A 17,989-nucleotide genomic window follows, 5' to 3' on the forward strand; every position below is an offset into this window, starting at 1 on the left:
TACAAGGGGTTGAAATACTTTCATCTTGACTTTGCAGTGAAGTGTTCTTGAATTGCTGAAGCATTTTAAGAGCAGGCACTTGTAGATTGGGATAGTTGAACGTTATAGAGGGGAAATCATGTGTATCCATTTTCTGGACTTTTATATAGGATTCCAGTGTATCCATAAATAACCTTATTTTATTTCACAAAAGGAGATAAATTTGCTGCCAACTTTCTCATTAAAAATGGTGCCCGTGTGAATGCTGCTACACTGGGAGACCAGGAGACTCCTCTGCACCTTGTGGCATCTTACAGCCCCAAGAAACATTCACCAGATGTCATGGCAGAGATGGCTCAAATAGCAGAGTCCCTTTTACAGGCTGGAGCCAATCCAAATATGCAAGACAGCAGAGGAAGGTAAATACTGGGTGAAGTCTGCTACCAGTTTAACAGCTCATACTGTAGTGATGAGATGCAGCCCTCTAAGAGCTTGCTCAAGTTGGTCAGCAAAGTGCAGGGGATAATGGAAGCAGGAAAGGTAAATTGATGAATTTAGTTTGAGACCTGTGGGTAGTACTCAAAGCAGAAAGCTGGGAGCAGTTGGTTGTCTTGGTGCACAGGGCACACAATTAATTTGCCTTTATGGAAGCACTGAACAGTAAAGCAAGCAAACTGAGGTGACAAGTAGTGTTCCTGGAAGGTACTTCTCTTCAAAGCTGTCAGTGAAACTGATTATCTGAAAGAGCCAGTGCAGTGTGTTTGCCTGAAGTGTAGGGCTTGGGAACTGCTTTACAAGTTAGATTGGACTGGCAAACAAATAGATAAAAATATATGGAAGACTTGGAGTGTATCAGCTACTTGGTTCTGATAGCTCAAGCTCTTGTGCTTTTGCCTTGAAGGTTACCTCTCATTAATGTAAAGAATTGCTTACTGCTAAATGAATTGGAATCATGTCTGCTAAAAAGATTGTTCTTTGAGATGTACTTGTGCCCTTCTGAAAGCAGAGACAACAGTTAACCCCAGGAATCTGTAGTGGTCATGTTGGTGAAGCAGCTCACTTATCACTAATGTACTTTGCTCCAATTGCAGAACACCCCTACATGTGTCAATTGTGGTCAGGAATGAGCTTGTATTCAGTCAGCTTCTCCAGTGCAAACAGTAAGTCTCACTTGCATGTAAAATACACTAAGGTTACCTTGTAAAGTGAAGATAAAAACAGTGGCTTAACAACTCATCTGTGCCTTTTGGCCCTATCATAAGGATAGCAATAGGCTTGGGATGCAAATGTCTAAAGGCATTGCATCATTTAAGAAACTAGAACAACACTAGGAGCCAAAGAAGTGTTTTTCATACTGTTAAGAGAAAGCAGACTGCATCTTGGTGGCTTCCAAAGAGTGCTTGGTGAAATGATGTAGCAATAACTTAATTTTTAGTGGAGCTAAAAGGAATAGTAAGCATCCCAAAAATGTCTGAATATGTTGGAGTTCAACTTGGGTTCTGCTTAGAGCTAACACAGGTGACCTCTTAAGGTGATGAAGCAGAATGCTTCATTTAATTCACTTTCTTTGTAGTTGAATTTGCAGTTCTTGTACATGGTTTACTGAAACAGAAGAGGATTTGCCTCTTTGTTACATTTGGGAGTCCATTTCTACCAGGGTCAGTCTTCTCCCTGGAGCAATGAGCTTACAGCTAGTAGTCACTAAGAGGTACTTTGTTTATTTCAAAGTATTTGCAAATTCTCTGAAGTAACTGGAGCTACAGTAGGCTTCTTGGCAAGCAAAAGTTGTCAGTGAGTAGCAGACAAACCAGTACAGCTGTTCAGACACTTGAGACTTAAACTGTATTGAGGACCACTTTTAAAGGTATAAACTGGGGAACATTAACTCTTATTTTTAGACTAGACTTGGAACTGAAGGATCATGAAGGAAGCACAGCTCTGTGGCTTGCAGTTCAGTATATCACTGTATCATCTGATCAGTCTGTAAACCCTTTTGAGGATGCCCCTGTTGTGAATGGAACCTCCTTTGATGAGAACAGTTTTGCAGCAAGGTTGATCCAACGAGGCAGCAACACAGATGCTCCAGACACAGTAACAGGTAAAAGAGAGAGGTTTGTATTTCTGTGTAGGTGAAAGACTTGTAGGTTAATTACTTAATGCTAATTGTGCTCTGAGGAGCTGAGTGAGGCTGCAACAGCATTTGCTGCATAATAGATGGTAGGTGGTAGTAGCTTTAACCCAGAGCTGGGACACTGACTGTTCCCAAGCTGAGCTTGACTGGCAGGAATTGACAGGAAATCTGGACTCCTTGCCAGCTTTTAACATCCTCTTTACAGTTTCAAAATGGGTAGTTGTTAAATGGTAGTGCACATGACAGTCCAGTATTTCAATGGGACAATTAGTAGGATGTTCCCTTCTGGCTTCAAATTTTAATGCTGTAAAATAGTGGGAAAGGTGCTAGCACACTTAACTAGTATCAAAGTGTGGTTGGAAAAGCACTCTAACAGTGTTCATGGTTTTCCTTTAGGAAACTGCTTGCTTCAGAGGGCAGCTGGTGCAGGAAATGAGGCAGCTTCTCTCTTCCTAGCAACTCATGGAGCAAAAGTCAACCACCAAAACAGATGGGTAAAAGCAGAAACATACAGTCCAAGTTTCCTTATTTCTCTTCAGAAATAAGATAGCAGAGATCTCATGTTACTAACCATAGCTCAGAGCATGTTGGAGCAGTTGCTGAGCTTTTTGCATGTTTTCAGGTGCTTACTAGTGATCAGACAACAGTTGCATTCTTGTGGAACTGTTCTTGCAGCATCCCCAGTTGCTGACATGTTTTTAACACTTCCCTCAGAGCCTGGTGTAAAAACTGTTGTCCTTTACATAGGCTGACTCCTGTAGCTTGAGGTCCTGAGGATCTTCAGCTGCTCTTCACACCACCTTTTCACCCCAGTTCTTTTGGGCATAGTAGTTTAAAAGCTACTTCTGGGTTTCATGTCTCAATCTGTTCACCTGATACTCTTGTTTATTACAGGGAGAAACACCACTGCATACAGCCTGTAGGCATGGCCTAGCAAACCTGACAGCAGAACTTCTGCAACAAGGAGCCAATCCAAACATCCAAACTGCAGAAGCAGTGGTTGGTCAGAAGGATACATCTTCTCCAGCAGCAGAGAATGTTTATCTGCAAACTCCCCTTCACCTGGCTATTGCTTACAATCACCCAGATGTGGTTTCTGTCATTCTGGAACAAAAAGGTAAGGTATTTTTTTCTTGTTCAGGCTGTATTGATGCTGTCATGAGTTGGTGTGTATCAATATGGCATCTAAAATGTCTTTTAAAGCACTAAAAGCATGTCTGTCTTTAACCATTGTGAGAGGGCTGGAGCACCTCTCCTGTGGAGACAGACTGAGAGTTCTTCAGTCTGGAGAAGGCTGAAACCTTCCAGTACCTGAAGAAGCTGCAGGAAAGCTCGGGAGGGACTTTTTACAAAGGCATGGAGTGATGAGACAAGGGGGAAAAATCTTAAGTTAAAAGATGGGAGACTTAGGTCAGGAATTAGGAAGAAATTCTTCACTGTGGGGTGCTGAGCCCCTGACCCAGGTTGCCCAGAGAAGCTGTGGCTGCTCCATCCCAAGGACAGGTTGGATGGGGCTTGGAGCAACCTGGCTGGTGGGAGGTGTCCCTGACCATGGAAGATGATCTCTAAGACCGTTTTATGATTTGAAGTAGAACAATTAGTTAGATTGGCTAAACTCAGTCTTTAAATTCAGATCATCTGCTTGCTAAGACTAGAAAATTAATTTGCCCATAAATCTTGCTGAATTCTTCACTGCAGATAATTAACACTTAGCCCCAGGTTGTATTCTAGCAGTACAAGTAAGATCTCTTTTTCTCTTCCTGTTAAAGCATTTAGTTAAAGTAAATACTGGAATTGAATATGGATAAAGGCATTTTTCTGCAGCAATATTTCTACCACCCTCTTCCAGTCAGAAGATTTTTTTAGACTAAACCAGTGTTGCAGTAGTTGAGACTTGAGTACTGAAATACAAGTAGATGCCAAATTATGAAATGCTACCAGTTCAGCTTCTTTCTGGCAGCAGGAGGGGAGTTCAACAGCTGAAGCAAAGCCTATTTTGTCTCCTACTTTAAGTAGGATTTAGAAGGAGTAGGTGAATTGAGAAGATCCTCCACTCAAGGGAGCTGAGGAGGAGGGATGCATTTTGCAGTATAGCCTCCACTCTTCATTCTCAGAGCTTTGTTTAAACCACTCTGTTTAAGAAGGGGACAGGTGAAGCTAGAAATTTGAATATTCTTTTAGTGGAAATATTATGATCAGGCAGTAGTGGCAATACTACCCAAATCCAAAGCAGTATCACTTTTGAGAAACAAAAAGGATCTTTTTCAAGTATTTTAAACTGACTGCTAAAGGACCAACCTACTTCAGAATGTGACACTCCCAGGGCTTTCAGTGTGCACCTAAAAGAGATTGCTCTATCTCCTTATGTTTTTTTTTTCTAGCTAATGCTCTTCATGCCACCAACAACTTACAAATTATTCCTGACTTCAGTCTGAAGGACTCAAGAGACCAAACTGTGCTGGGCTTGGCTCTTTGGACAGGTATGTGCCTTCAAAACAAGGTGACAATTTAGAAAGATATGGTAAAACTTTTCAGGACAAAACAGCAGTTGTGTGTTCATGTCCTGGCTTGTACTGCTAGCAAGAAAGGAGAGCTTTAGATGTTTCTTCAGCTTAAGAAACAATGTTCATATCTGGCTTACTGATTTATTTTTTTTTAATTTATTTTTATTTTTTAGCCCTGCAGCTTCCCTTGTTCACTAGCAGGTAGCCTGCAGCCTCTTGCTCCAGAATTCTACTGTAGAGTTGTTCTGCTGTCAACTCCCTGGTAGTTTTCTTATCAGATCACCATATTCAATCAATATTCAGGAAGTCTGTAAAGGAATATTCAAGCTGGGCAGGGTTAGGAGTTAGCTCATGTGTGGAACTTTTATTAGGGCTCTAGCATTGATTCACTGCATCTCTTTAGCAGTCCATTACTGAGAACTAATAAAGCTTCAAGGATTTAACTGTCAGGGTGTCCTTTTTGTAGAACTGAAGGTAAAACACTGATGAGCTTTAACTCTTTAGGCATGCACACAATTGCAGCTCAGCTGCTGGGCTCTGGGGCATCCATCAATGATACAATGTCAGACGGACAGACTCTGCTCCACATGGCAATCCAGAGGCAAGACAGCAAGAGTGCACTCTTCCTGCTGGAACATCAAGCAGATATAAATGTCAGGTAGGATCTGAACTGATACCTGGGGATGTGTTTAGAAGGGAGCAGTGATGAGTGCCTTTATAGAATGGCTTGAGGTTGGTTCCAGATCATGATCTGGGCATAGTTATGTGTTTGGTGCTTTTTATGGCACAGGCTGAGGGATTACATACATGAACTTGGACCTAAATGTAGATCCTTTGGTCCTATTTATAGCTCCATTGGGCAGTACCTCGTGAGGCTGCAGAGGGAGGTGCCATTTAATTCTAGGGAGAACAGAATCACAGTACTGAACTTCTATAGTCTCATCTCTTTGCCAGCTTGTTGGACCTGCAGGATTTCTACCATTTAAACTAATTAGATGTAGCTCTAGCAACAAGTTTCAAGATGGAACTTCCCTCCCAATATCTCCAAGATAAATTGATCTTAGACTGAACATTTGTCTCCTTACATGACTGACAGGCTGTCTTTGAAATTTGGCAAGTTATACTATAGTCAGTGTCATGGGGACAAACTGCCTGATGCTTCTGTTCTAACTTCAGTTTTTTAATACTTTCTGTTGCTTGAAGTGTTACCACAGTGCAGAGAAAACTGTTTACTTTGGGGTGGGGGGGTGTTTCTAAAGGAACACTGTTCAAATAATGTCTGTGCTTGAGGAAATAGCAATGTATCTGAGCTAAGAACAATGTGTCTGTCAAACTTGAGAACAATCAGTCACTTCATGCTAAAGGAGGGAGAGGGAGAAAGGTGAACTACATAGCTTTGAAAAAATTCTGTGATGTGTTGGCTTGGCTGTAGAAATGTTCTAATCACAGCAAAAATACAAAAATGAGGAGCTAATTTTTGACTTTGCAAAGAAACTACTGTGACATGAGGCACAACTTTATAATGTGACAGTAACACACTTCAAACTGTACCTAATACAGGACACAGGATGGAGAGACTGCCTTACAGCTAGCAATAAAAAACCAGCTCCCTCTTGTGGTTGATGCTATCTGTACTAGGGGAGCAGACATGTCAGTGCCAGATGAGAAAGGAAATCCTCCTTTGTGGCTTGCCTTGGAAAATAACCTGGAAGATATTGCATCAACTCTGGTAAGACTGTCAGTTGACTTCATTTAGTGCATCTTTTGTGCATCTTGCTAGCAACAAAGGGCTCATCAGCAAACCCAAACTCAATACATGGCAAGAATACAGTAGTCCAGTACTACTGCCTAACTTCCAGAGGTTTTTCTTCAACAGAAGTAAGTTTGTCTTGAATTCTGTAGTTTACATAGCCAAGTATCTTGCATCTACTGTAATAAAACTACAGAATATGCTCTCTGGATTCCTTAGTCTGGGAAGAGTAAGGTTTAGGCTGATCTACTAAAATCATTGGTCTGCAGCATACCAGACTTGTGTAATCATCTGTTTAAAACTGAACACCCAAATGTGTGCTTGATTTTTAGTGCCTCTTACAGTTCCATCAAGAAGGCTTTTAAAGCCTTATGTTTCCTTTTAAGACTACTCACTTTCAGGCATAGGTGATTCAGCAGGAGAGTTCTTAGGAGGCACAAATGGATTTCCTTATGTCTCCTTCATAAGGAAGTTATTTTGAAAGCTTTGTCTCCAATATCCAGTTATTGCTTGTTAGAAGCAACTATTTAAAAGCTGCTGGTGACCTGAGTAAGAAATACTGTAACTGCACTAAACCATTTGTGCTGGTATTGGATGAGAATCCTTATGGAGACAGCACTGAAACTACTCATGTGTAAACCTTGTTGATTGTTTTTAAAGTGGAGTGTAACAAGTCTTGTTGGAGTGAGTGGTTCAAGTGAGTAATTCTGTAGTGGAACACAAATTTTAGAAATAGAGTTCCTGAAAAACCTCTTTGTTTTTTTAACTGAATGTATGGGAAAACAAGCAAAGGGGCCAGACCTTCAAAGGCAATGTCTGGCCTTTTTTTTTTTCCCCCCGAACTTGCTTAAGACTTGTCTCTTCAGAATACATGGGTGAATATCTGAATTGCTAGTGAACACTACCTGATTAAGTATTACATAGTAGACACATAAAATATTGGTATGGAAGACATGGAAATAGCTGCCTGACTGTCAAGAGACTAGACAAGGCATCTCAAATTCTACCTCTAAGGGATAATGTTTCAGAAGCATTAGTCAAAGACTACACAAAGTAGCAGGAGCCTGCTGAAGACATTAAAAAAAAAGCCCTTGACTGCCTCATTGTGCTTCTCCTTCCAGGTGAGGCATGGCTGTGATTCAACCTGCTGGGGATCAGGACCAAGTGGCTGCTTGCAGTCTCTGCTTCACAGAGCTATTGATGAAAACAGTGAACAAATTGGATGCTTCCTCATCCGCAGGTCAGAACCCCTTCTAAAATAGAAACTTTTTAATGTGCTTGTATATATTTTCTTGGCATAAGTGACTTGGATGCTGTTTTGAGCCAGTAACAGGTGTGTGCTTCATGAGACTTTTGGTGTGTGGATGGCACTTCTCAAAGTCTGCTGATCTTAGACGCCTTCTGCCAGCCCTATTAGCATTATGTTCTTGATGAGAAACTAAAAAACTAAAACCAGCAACTTGTGCATATTTAGAATGTGTCAACACTTGCTGGATCAGCTCTTGTGAACTTCTGACACTTGTTTGGAACTGTTGAAATCTACATTAAATGTAATAGATTGTATTGTGTTTGATGGTTGGACATGGTGATCTTAAAGGGCTTACCCAACTGTGACAATTCTGTGATTCTGCATTAGTGGCTGTGATGTCAATAGCCCCAGAAAGCCAGGCCCAAATGGAGAAGGGGAAGAGGAAGCTCATGATGGACAGACACCCCTACACTTGGCAGCCTGCTGGGGGCTAGAGGAGGTGATCCAGTGCCTTTTGGAGTTTGGTGCCAATGTCAATGCTCAGGTATGTACAGAAACTGCACAGCTTCTTTAAAGTTGATTCTTTGCCTCTGATGTAGTGAAAACAAACTTCCCTTTCTCCCTCTCAGCTGTGTGTTTTGCTTGATAGGTAAAAGAACATCCTTCTGTTGTGGCTGAGCTGGTGTGATGACAGGCTGCAGGTCTACTTTTTCCTGTCCCTTGTTGCCAGATCTAGTACTTACCTGTCTGTATGATGGGTTAATTCAGGCAGCTGCACTGAAGGAAAAGAATGATACAAAAAGCTTCCTGTAGTGTTTGCTTTCTGATGTGATGATTGCAGTTCAGCTCTGCTGCCCTTGGTGTGATTTAAAGGCAGGAGCAGGGTTGTATTCTGCTGCAGTTAATTGCTAGATCAGTTACAGTGTAAACCTCCAGAATACTTCTGTTAGTATGTTTTGGAAGTGCCTTTTGTTACTGAGTGAACTGAGGTGATGTAACTCAGTTACACATCATTTTTGTAGTCCTTAAACAGAAGCTTGACAAGAACAGCAAAAGAAGGAATGCATAACATTTCTAAGCCCTGGTGCTACTGAAAATTACATCAAAATGAATGCTAAAAGAGATTGACAGCTGCAAACAGATGCCCAATACAAATTATTAAGCACCTTACTTAAATTTTAAAAGTTTTAATATACTGTTTGCCTGACAAACATGCCTGATGCTGTTACACTTTCAATGAGGAAACTTTCAAGTGTTCAGTGTTCAGAAAATTTGGCACTTGTGCCCAAGAGTCAAGCTGAGGAAATATCTGTTGTGCTGAATCCATGGAGATGATACCTCACATTTATATACTCTAGTCTGTACATTTTTATTTTGGATACAAACTGAATTCTACAAGTTAATACTGTGAAGTATAAACATCAAATTAATACTAGTTTGAAAACATTCCTTTGGAATGCTTGGTTCTGGTCTTGAATGCTCATTTCTACCCCCAAGATATTTGACTACATGAGAAATTATTTTGAGCTTCTTCAATGACTGTATAACACAGGGTTGAGGTCAACATCTTTGGAGAAAAAAATACACTTGGCATCACATACAGTGTGGATTTGTGCTCCCACTGCAACTGTTTGGTGTCCCAGCTTAACTTAAAAGCTTCCTCTGGTTTTCAGAGTTGGGGAAGGATTTGTCTATTCCTGAATCTTTGTATAACAAACTTCCTGGTTTCCTTCTAGGATGCAGAAGGAAGAACTCCAATCCATGTTGCCATTAGCAACCAGCATAATGTTATCATTCAGCTGATGATTTCCCATCCAGATATCAAGCTAAATGTACGTGACAGGCAAGGAATGACTCCTTTTGCCTGTGCTATGACTTATAAAAATAACAAAGCAGCTGAGGCAATTCTGAAGAGGGAGCCAGGAGCTGCTGAACAGGTAAGCTGGGAGTATTCAGAGCATGCTGGGGGTTCTACCAGCAAATTCTGCTTTCTCCTTTAGTGGCTTTACATGTAACGAGGTTTGCAAGATGCCAGACTTCAGTTGCAGGGTTTATTTAAGGAGACTGTAGGTTTGTGCCTGCTGTTTGTGAGGAGGAAAATCAAGGGTTTAGTGTCTCATCTAACTTCATCTTGTCAGTACTAAATTGAGGAAGAGGCATAGGTGTATATAAGGAGAAAGGTCTCTTGTCGTCAACAAGTAAAATAAAATGTGTTACTTGGCTTTCCTAAAGCTACCAAAATAGAATGCTGACCTAAACCAGCTGAATAATAGATGTTATGCTACACTGCTGAACTCTAGACCCTTCACCTGTATCTTCAGGCTTCTGGTGTGATACTACATGCAGCTGTTCAGAAGTTTCTTCCTAGCCTACTTTAATGATTAGCAAAATCTTCCACTACTTAGTAAGTTCTTGTAACATGTCTAAAATGTGATTACAAATACACTTAGTTCCAGATATACTTCAGCTTTAAGGCAACAACAACATGCACTTGGTATTGAGTCAAAAAATGAATACACTTTGCATCAGTCTGGCACCATTGCATCATGCTTCCTTCTCCACTGTTAGCTGCCAGAATGATTGGAGTTTGTTTCATTTAACTGAGTTTATCATTAACTGCTGCTCAGTACTCACTACAACAGCTGTTAACCTTTTCTCTGTCAAAATGCTCTCCTGTGTGTGGTCAAGAAATGATAAGGTTCTAAAGGAGAGATAAAGAAGTCTGAAGCACACTAGAGTAAGCAGTTACAGCTGATAATTTCTCCAGTTTATTTGGTAGTAACAGCTATCAAATAAGTTTCTAGTGTCAAACAGTGAAAGGAAAAAGACTCTACAGTTCACCTCAAATAGAGAGACCAAGTATTTCGTGATAAAAATACCTTCTGCATGAAAATTCCCTGCTCTACAGGAATAATGGATTTCATTTCCCATCCCTTTTCTGCCACAGGTTGATAACAAAGGTCGGAATTTCCTACATGTAGCTGTTCAGAACTCAGACATTGAGAGTGTCCTGTTCCTGATAAGTGTCCAGGCTAATGTCAACTCTCGGGTCCAGGATGCCTCCAAACTGACCCCTCTCCACCTGGCTGTGCAGGCTGGCTCCGAGATCATCGTGCGTAATCTGGTAGGTGTTGAAGAGTCATTTTTAAATTTTTTCTACCTAAAAACCCACACTGGGCCTTAAGAGGCATTGTCTGTAGGCTGGAGAAGTCAGCTGAAGGTGAAACCACTTTCCTTTCTTTTTTTTCTTTATTTTTTTTTTCTGAAACAGAACTCCCTTACACTTTCTGCAGTTTAGAACATGACCACAAGTTGCAGCAGCCCACTACCGATAGGTTTTTACACTGGAGAATTAGATGTATCTGTACAGTAGAGTCTTGTGTGCTTCATTGACAGAAATAAACTGTTGACCAAGAAAGAACTGAGAACATCTTTGAACATCTTTTTCCTTGACAGCTGCTTGCAGGTGCCCAAGTGAATGAACTGACCAAGCATCGTCAGACAGCTCTGCACTTAGCAGCCCAGCAAGATTTGCCCACAATTTGTTCAGTCCTTCTGGAGAATGGAGTAGACTTTGCAGCTGTAGATGAAAATGGAAACAATGGTAAACTTCTAAAGATTTCCTAGTAGATGTAAACACTTCAGTGGATTTATTAACAATAATATGTCTTAGTGGTGGAGAGAGCCCTCTGAACGGGCTTATCCTTTAAAGATGAAAAGGAGAAGGAAAGTCCAAGAAATCAAAAGTGGAAGGAGTTTTGGAGAGGGAAAGTGGGGAAGTGGAAGGGGAGTGCTTAATGTTATCAGGCTGTAATTTCTGCTGATATTAACTACTTCAGGTTCTTGAAGCTTCTCTTCTGCTTTTCAGCTCTCCATCTGGCAGTGATGCATGGCCGTCTAAACAATATCCGGGTCCTCCTCACAGAGTGCAATGTAGATGCAGAAGCCTTTAATATTAGGTAATTAGTAGAGTTTTAACAGACTAAAAGAACCACCATATATTTTAAAATATGTACTGGTATGACTAAAAAAATCTCCAAAAGATTTGGCTTGGATTATAGTATTCATACACTAATTTTCCAGTGAAGTGTGCAGAGCATGCAATGTCTGAATTGTGTGGAAATGATGTATACCAAGAAAAGGAAGTTAAAGGAGGTAGTTGTGTATGGTGCACTGAGACTTAAGCAATGCTACACCTGCCTGGAAACCCAGCATGGTTAGGTGAGTTTGCTTGCAGTAGCAAGCAAACTTGAATCAGAATGGTGAACTCTTTTCCCCAGGGGCCAGTCACCAATGCATATTTTGGGACAATATGGGAAAGATAATGCAGCAGCCATCTGTGACCTCTTCTTGGAGTGTATGCCAGAATACCCTCTAGACAAACCTGATGCTGAAGGAAACACAGGTAGGTGACATTCAAGCTTCAGTCACTCAAGTCATGTTTAGCAGTGTGTTGCTTTTAAAGGTGGAATAATTGACAGTTGTGTGTTAAATCCAGGAAGGTGCAAACATTACACAGAAACTTGAGTATTAAGATCCTACTCTGGACTGAGTAGGACAAGACCTATGACTTTTTTAGCAGGGAAATATCTGGCTCTTATTTTTCAGTGCTCCTGTTGGCTTACATGAAGGGAAATGCAAACCTGTGTCGTGCAATAGTGAGAGCTGGGGCTCGCCTGGGAGTTAACAATAACCAAGGAGTCAATATCTTCAACTACCAGGTTGCTACAAAACAGCTTCTCTTTAGACTGTTGGGTAAGTACTAGCTGGTACAGTTGGAAAGTGGGTTTTACCTTATGGTTCTGAGATATCTTGGTGGAGGAAAGAACATCTGCCAGTAATTCCAGAGGGATGAGCTTCTGGATATTCTACTACTTTAAGAAGGGGGAAGAAACAGTCATTTTTGTCATTATCAGCTGAAAAGCTTCCCAGTGCAGATCTGTCAGACTTTAATACTACTTCTTCTCTAAGGACAGACATGAAGAATCATGACTGGTTAGTTATAGCCTAATGTAGCTTAGCTTAGGTATTGTTTGTTTCACTTTTGCCATATAGTTGCTGTGAAAAATGTGACGTCAGTGAAAGCAACTCAAGACCATAGCTATGGCAGAAGAGAAAAACCCCTCCTTAGTGTTCTCAATATCTGAGCCCATTTTGCCTTTACATTTTTGCCTCCAACAGATATGCTGACAAAAGAACCTCCCTGGTGTGATGGCTCCAACTGTTATGAATGCACTGCCAAATTTGGAGTCACGACACGAAAGCATCACTGGTAATGTGACACATCTTGCTGTGCTTCCTGGGAAATGGATCCTTCTTCCAAATGTAGCTAGGCTTGTACCTTCTGGTGGTTTAGGAAACCTCCAAGTTGTTAATGTAGGTGTATTTTCAGTAGCCCTGCTGAAACATTCCACTCTGTCCTAGCTGTTAGATCAGCAATTGGTGGTCTGACTGAAGTTGTATCTTAAGCAGTTTGGGCTGTTAATACTCTGATTTGATAGAAATGAGAAATCATATTAGTATTGAAACAGAGAATTTGGATACCTGCTTGCAGTAGTGGGGCTGACTTGTTCTGAAACTCCCAGCTTGTGTCAGGGGTTTGTTTGTAACATAGAAATGGCTGAAAATGCTGATGTGAGTTGCTGCTGTGTAGACTTGAATTGCCTTTTCTTAACTAGTCTGAACTTGTGTAAAATAAGCTGGGTTAGGTGGGTGTTAAGATTTTTCTCTCAGAACAGATGAGGCTGCTCAGTGTTCCAGAGGAACTGCACATCATGAAGCAGTGCTGGGTGACTGGTACAGAAGCAGTGTGTAATATTGAATTGCTAGATACCAGAAGATAGAAGAATAACAAAGCATTTCAATTGCTACTGTACCTTCTTGGTGATGAAGAATATCAGACAGTATGAACCCTGGTGTTTGCTAGGAATGAAATCACCTTTTCCTCCCACCCCTCTTCTGTCCACAGCCGACACTGTGGACGCCTGCTCTGCCATAAGTGCTCAACAAAGGAGATTCCTATCATCAAGTTTGATCTCAACAAGCCAGTCCGAGTTTGCAACATCTGCTTTGATGTCCTGACTCTGGGAGGAGTCTCCTAGTATGCTCTGGAATTAAAGGGATTCCCAGTCAGTGCTCTGGATAGCAGCTCTGCTTACAAGCCCTCTGGATAGGGAAGAGGAGGCCTATACATGTCTTCTGCAATAGACTGAACTAATTAAGGACCCTGTTATGATATATTCTGGTATAAATGACTTTGTATGACTGTAAATGTATTGGGCTGTGATAGACTTCACTAGGAATTCAAGTGGATTGTTGAAACCAAATGACAAAAGAATTTAGACCCTCTTCTAGTTGCAGTGGGGTATGGAAGCTCAAGTTGTTGGTTGGTGTTTGAAATGACACAGAACAGGTCTGTCCTTGACGTGGTGCTTTGCACTGAGCAACTCTATTAAGTCCTGTGGCTTCCAGGCTGCTTAGTAGAGATGGCATTAAGTTTCAGGGTAACCAGGTATCTTTCTTTGCTTTGTCTTAAAGATAAATGTTCCCTTTCTCTAGAGCAGACTCTTTTTGTGAAGCTAGGCTGAGCTGTTGCAACCACTGTTCATTTTGAGAAACTCTTCAGAAAAGGGGGTAGTTCAAAGCATAGCTCAAGAATTGTGGCCTTACAACAGAAAGCTTTATACCATCTGATGCAAAGCAGTCAGAATTGCAGATCCACATCTTGTTACCTCCTCAGTAAGTGTCTCATTAGCTTTAGCATGTTCAAGAGAAGTGCAAGGTTGTTTTAGCCAGTAAATACTCTTGCTCATACCTGCTAGAGCTCTCAAAATCTGTGTTGCACTTTCATATTTACATTGCTAGTCCTTCCAGGTCATGAAACTCATAGAAATGAACCTGTGTTGAAACGCTCAGTGGAGAAACACTAAAACTGGTGAAGTAGGCAAACTCACAGTACAGCAATAAATGCTGAAGTGCATTATGAATCCCAGGAGGGACAGTAGCACTTCCCTTTGGTTTAAATACCCTGGTGAACTGCTGCAGGGGAGTCAGTAACCCTACCAGTGCAGAATGTGCTGCACCTTGAGACATTAAAATTGGGTCCAGTTTCAGTAGGATTTCTTGTGAGTGGGAGTGTGCTGGGAGGCTTCCCATTAACATTAGGTCTCTGGCCTTGAAAGAAGGATTCTGAACTGGCAGTGCAGGGCCAGGCATTTGGATTAAGGTGTGGTGTTTGGATCTAGACTGGTTGTGCTCTCTTAAACATGCTGAATGTGTAACACCACATTTTCTAGGTCAACAGGAAGAAACTTGGCTGATAGGCAAGGTTATGGTTTGGTGGGCAAAGGCTTCAGTCTGAAAAAATGGGTACTTAAGCAAAACTAGATGCCATGTTAAGGCTGTTTTTCTTCCCAAGAGATGAACCTAGTTTAGACTCAACTCAGCATTCCTCATCTCTGCTCCATGAACTGGTGTGCATTTATTTAATGACTGTTATCTCCAGTGTACAATATAGACAGGATGGTGAGATATTGCCCTGTTGGGGATGGGGACTTGTCAGTTTTAAAGCAAAATTAGATGATAAACCAGACTGCTGCTCTGATGGGAGACTTGCTTGAGGCTTTTCTCCAACTTGTACAAGAGAAGGATGGGAGAGTGTAATTGCTGACATTTGCACAATGAATTTCACATCAAGTCTCACTTGATCTGCACTTTGATCTTCCAATATGCATATATTATAACTGGAATCTCACCCTTGTAACACTAGAGAAGAATAATGGATGGTGATACAAACTTGCCTCACTGTTTAATGTCTGTTGCTGTCGTGTTCCAGCAGAGGGAACACAGCTGGCCTCTAACACAGTTATTGATACAAATGGTACATCTCTGGCATGGTATTTGGTGTGTAAGAGCTGGAAAATAATGGTGTCCAAAGCATACAACTGCAAGATAGCTTGTTTGGTTGTTTTTTGAGTGAAATAGGTGGTGGAAAACATTGTACTTCTAGTCCATTGCTTCCTGATGGGCTGGAGTATCACTGGTTGCAGATCTCTAGCAGTGAAGGAGAACACTGGTGGGGAAAAAGTGCATTTGGGGTGAGAAGTCTTGACTGTTGTGTATCCCATGATAACATGCTGCCTTCCTTCTTGGTTTGGGGCTGTGGATTGGTAAGTGTGTGCTCAGAATACTTAAGGATAGTGATAAGAGTGTTCATGCAATGCTGCAGCCCCTGGGCTTCAACTTTGTTGGCAAACTGCACAGTATGAACTTGCTAAAGCATTTAAATGTTTTTTTTCAGTGACTGGTGGAAGAGGGAACAGGGAGCTCAGTTGTAACAGAATAAACAACCTTTTAAATGATGAAAAAATTCAACTTAGCTGAATGGTAAGTCTAAGGCTGGCTAGTTGCTCTTTTAAAAAGTACAATGTTAATTATAACTATCTGGGAAATAGATCATGCTCCTAGCTTGCTGTTTACATCCAACACTGTACCAGCTTTCTTTCTCAATGAAGTCTGTAAGGAAAGTTAAGGTTATTGATAAACTAATGTACAGCCTGAGGCATTCATTAAATTCAAGGCAACTAAATTCAGCAAATTGGATCATTTTGAAGTGCCTTTGAAATAGTTTCCTTCCATCCAACTCGAAACAGCTTTCTGCCAGAGTTACAGGAGGAAAGCTCTCAACTTGAACCAAAACCCAAGTTAGTTCTCTTGTAGTTTTTCAGCTAAAGAGGTTGACCCAACCAAACAAGGTTTGGTGGGGCTCAGTCCTTGATGCACTCTATCAAGTATTGGTCTGAACTCTGAGACCTGAGATTTTTGGGGGAGTTTTGCAGGGAATGCTTCACTCCAGGGTACAAATGGGAATGGAGGCACTTGGTAATGTACTAGTGGTCAACACATTTCTAACTCCATAAACAACCGCTCTTCCTTTTTGTAGCATACTACAGTTGTGACCAAAAACCCGAACCCCTCCTGACCCTGCTGTTTTTTAGTGGTATCCCTTAACTTTAAGACTCCAGTCTGCCAAGCATTGAATAAAAAGGTGTCTAAAAACAAAGGTCTGTCCCTGGAAGTGATGCTGTCAAACCAGGCTCTTCAGTGGAAGCCTGTGGTGGTTCATACTGTAGCTTTTTGTTCCCAGACTGGATTCCTGTTGATTGCAGTCATCCAGCACTCTTACACAAGCACAAAACGTGGTCTGGCTTGTTTTAATTTCAGTATCTGGAAAAGGTGTAGTCACTGTTTCACACCACTAAGTGGAGTGAGAATGTTAAAGGTACTAACAGCAGTAGCAAGTTGCTGGCTAAAAGCTGACAGATGCCTTAATGACTTCCTGTGCTGGAGAGCAATGGCTTGTGTGACTTCTCCTGTAGTCCTTATAAATTAACATCTAACAATGTAGGAGGCCAAGGCTGGGTTGGTTTTGTAGATCAAATGTTAATAGGCAAGTCCTCTTTTTCCTGTAACCAGCAGAGTTGGTACTGCAGCAAACTCATCTCTAGAAAAATCAGAGCTTGTATGAGTGACAAAAATAACAACCTTCTAATACCCTCTGTGAAATAGAAAAGGAAGTCTTAGAACAATGGCATTTTATCTGCAACGTTTGTCTGGGGTAATTGTAAAAATGTATTTTTCCAATATGCATTACTTTTGTTGTGTAATGGTTCTACTTGTAATAAAATGCATAACCAGATCCTGCCTTGTGGGGTGGAGACCTTCTTAGGAGAATATCTCCTGGAGAGACAGCTGCCCCTCTGCAAGCTGTCCTTCCCCAGGCACAGGAGAACCCTGTGTGGCAACTTGGATTTATTTTTTTTTTTTGTGCTGAGATTATTCCAGGCATTCATTTTAACATCCAGGAACCACTACAGCTCTTCCCTTGGCTGACAAGGTGTGCTGGTCTAGTTTATACCATGTGGTCATCTTGGAGGCCTTGTGCTGTACCTATAATCATCTTTCCTGAGACCATGCTCACTGCCTCTGGGCCAGAGCTGGCTCCAGGAATAAATTGGTTTTTGGCTCAGCTGTGGTTTATTGGGCAAGCTCAGAGTAACAAACTGGTAGTGCATTCAGAGCTGTACTGGGGGGCAGCTTTGCCTCCTGGAAGAGTGTAGCTGCTGCAGCTTTACTTCAGGAAAAGGAAAGCTTCAGTGCAACAGCAAAATTGACCAAAACAGCTTGGGGAGATTGTGATGCATTAAGACTTTTATTAATAAAAAAATCTACTGAAGTACAGATGAATGGTGAGCTTTATTAGAGCACTGTCTAGTGGTGACCCCAGAGTAAATATCACTGTTCTTCCCACCCTGTTCTGCTTTAGAAGAATGCAGCAGAGCTTTTACTTTTGTTGCTCCAAAGATACCCTTGGAGTA

The 17,989-nt window shown here is 41.3% G+C and overlaps 1 protein-coding gene across 4 annotated transcripts in view; it reads left to right on the top strand.

The window, feature by feature from the left end:
- Positions 1-17,967, top strand: part of ANKFY1 (ankyrin repeat and FYVE domain containing 1) — a 32,721-nt gene extending 14,754 nt beyond the window's left edge. For 3 of the 4 annotated variants that reach the window (XM_008501933.2, XM_030462319.1, XM_030462320.1), the window contains 18 exons: positions 194-398; positions 1,071-1,139; positions 1,878-2,077; positions 2,507-2,604; positions 3,005-3,227; positions 4,492-4,590; positions 5,119-5,272; positions 6,175-6,343; positions 7,486-7,604; positions 8,001-8,157; positions 9,350-9,550; positions 10,561-10,737; positions 11,070-11,217; positions 11,482-11,572; positions 11,894-12,018; positions 12,222-12,368; positions 12,795-12,885; positions 13,582-17,967. In XM_008501933.2, coding sequence (XP_008500155.1) covers positions 194-398; positions 1,071-1,139; positions 1,878-2,077; positions 2,507-2,604; positions 3,005-3,227; positions 4,492-4,590; positions 5,119-5,272; positions 6,175-6,343; positions 7,486-7,604; positions 8,001-8,157; positions 9,350-9,550; positions 10,561-10,737; positions 11,070-11,217; positions 11,482-11,572; positions 11,894-12,018; positions 12,222-12,368; positions 12,795-12,885; positions 13,582-13,714 — 2,606 coding nt within the window. In that variant the 3' untranslated portion in view covers positions 13,715-17,967. The remainder of the gene's footprint in view (positions 1-193; positions 399-1,070; positions 1,140-1,877; positions 2,078-2,506; positions 2,605-3,004; positions 3,228-4,491; positions 4,591-5,118; positions 5,273-6,174; positions 6,344-7,485; positions 7,605-8,000; positions 8,158-9,349; positions 9,551-10,560; positions 10,738-11,069; positions 11,218-11,481; positions 11,573-11,893; positions 12,019-12,221; positions 12,369-12,794; positions 12,886-13,581) is intronic. The other variant, XR_003988343.1, reaches the window with a different exon arrangement.
- Positions 17,968-17,989: the final 22 nt, after the last annotated feature.

The sequence above is a fragment of the Calypte anna genome, chromosome 19, assembly GCF_003957555.1.
Source record: "Calypte anna isolate BGI_N300 chromosome 19, bCalAnn1_v1.p, whole genome shotgun sequence".
NCBI classification, from domain to species: Eukaryota; Metazoa; Chordata; class Aves; order Apodiformes; family Trochilidae; genus Calypte; species Calypte anna.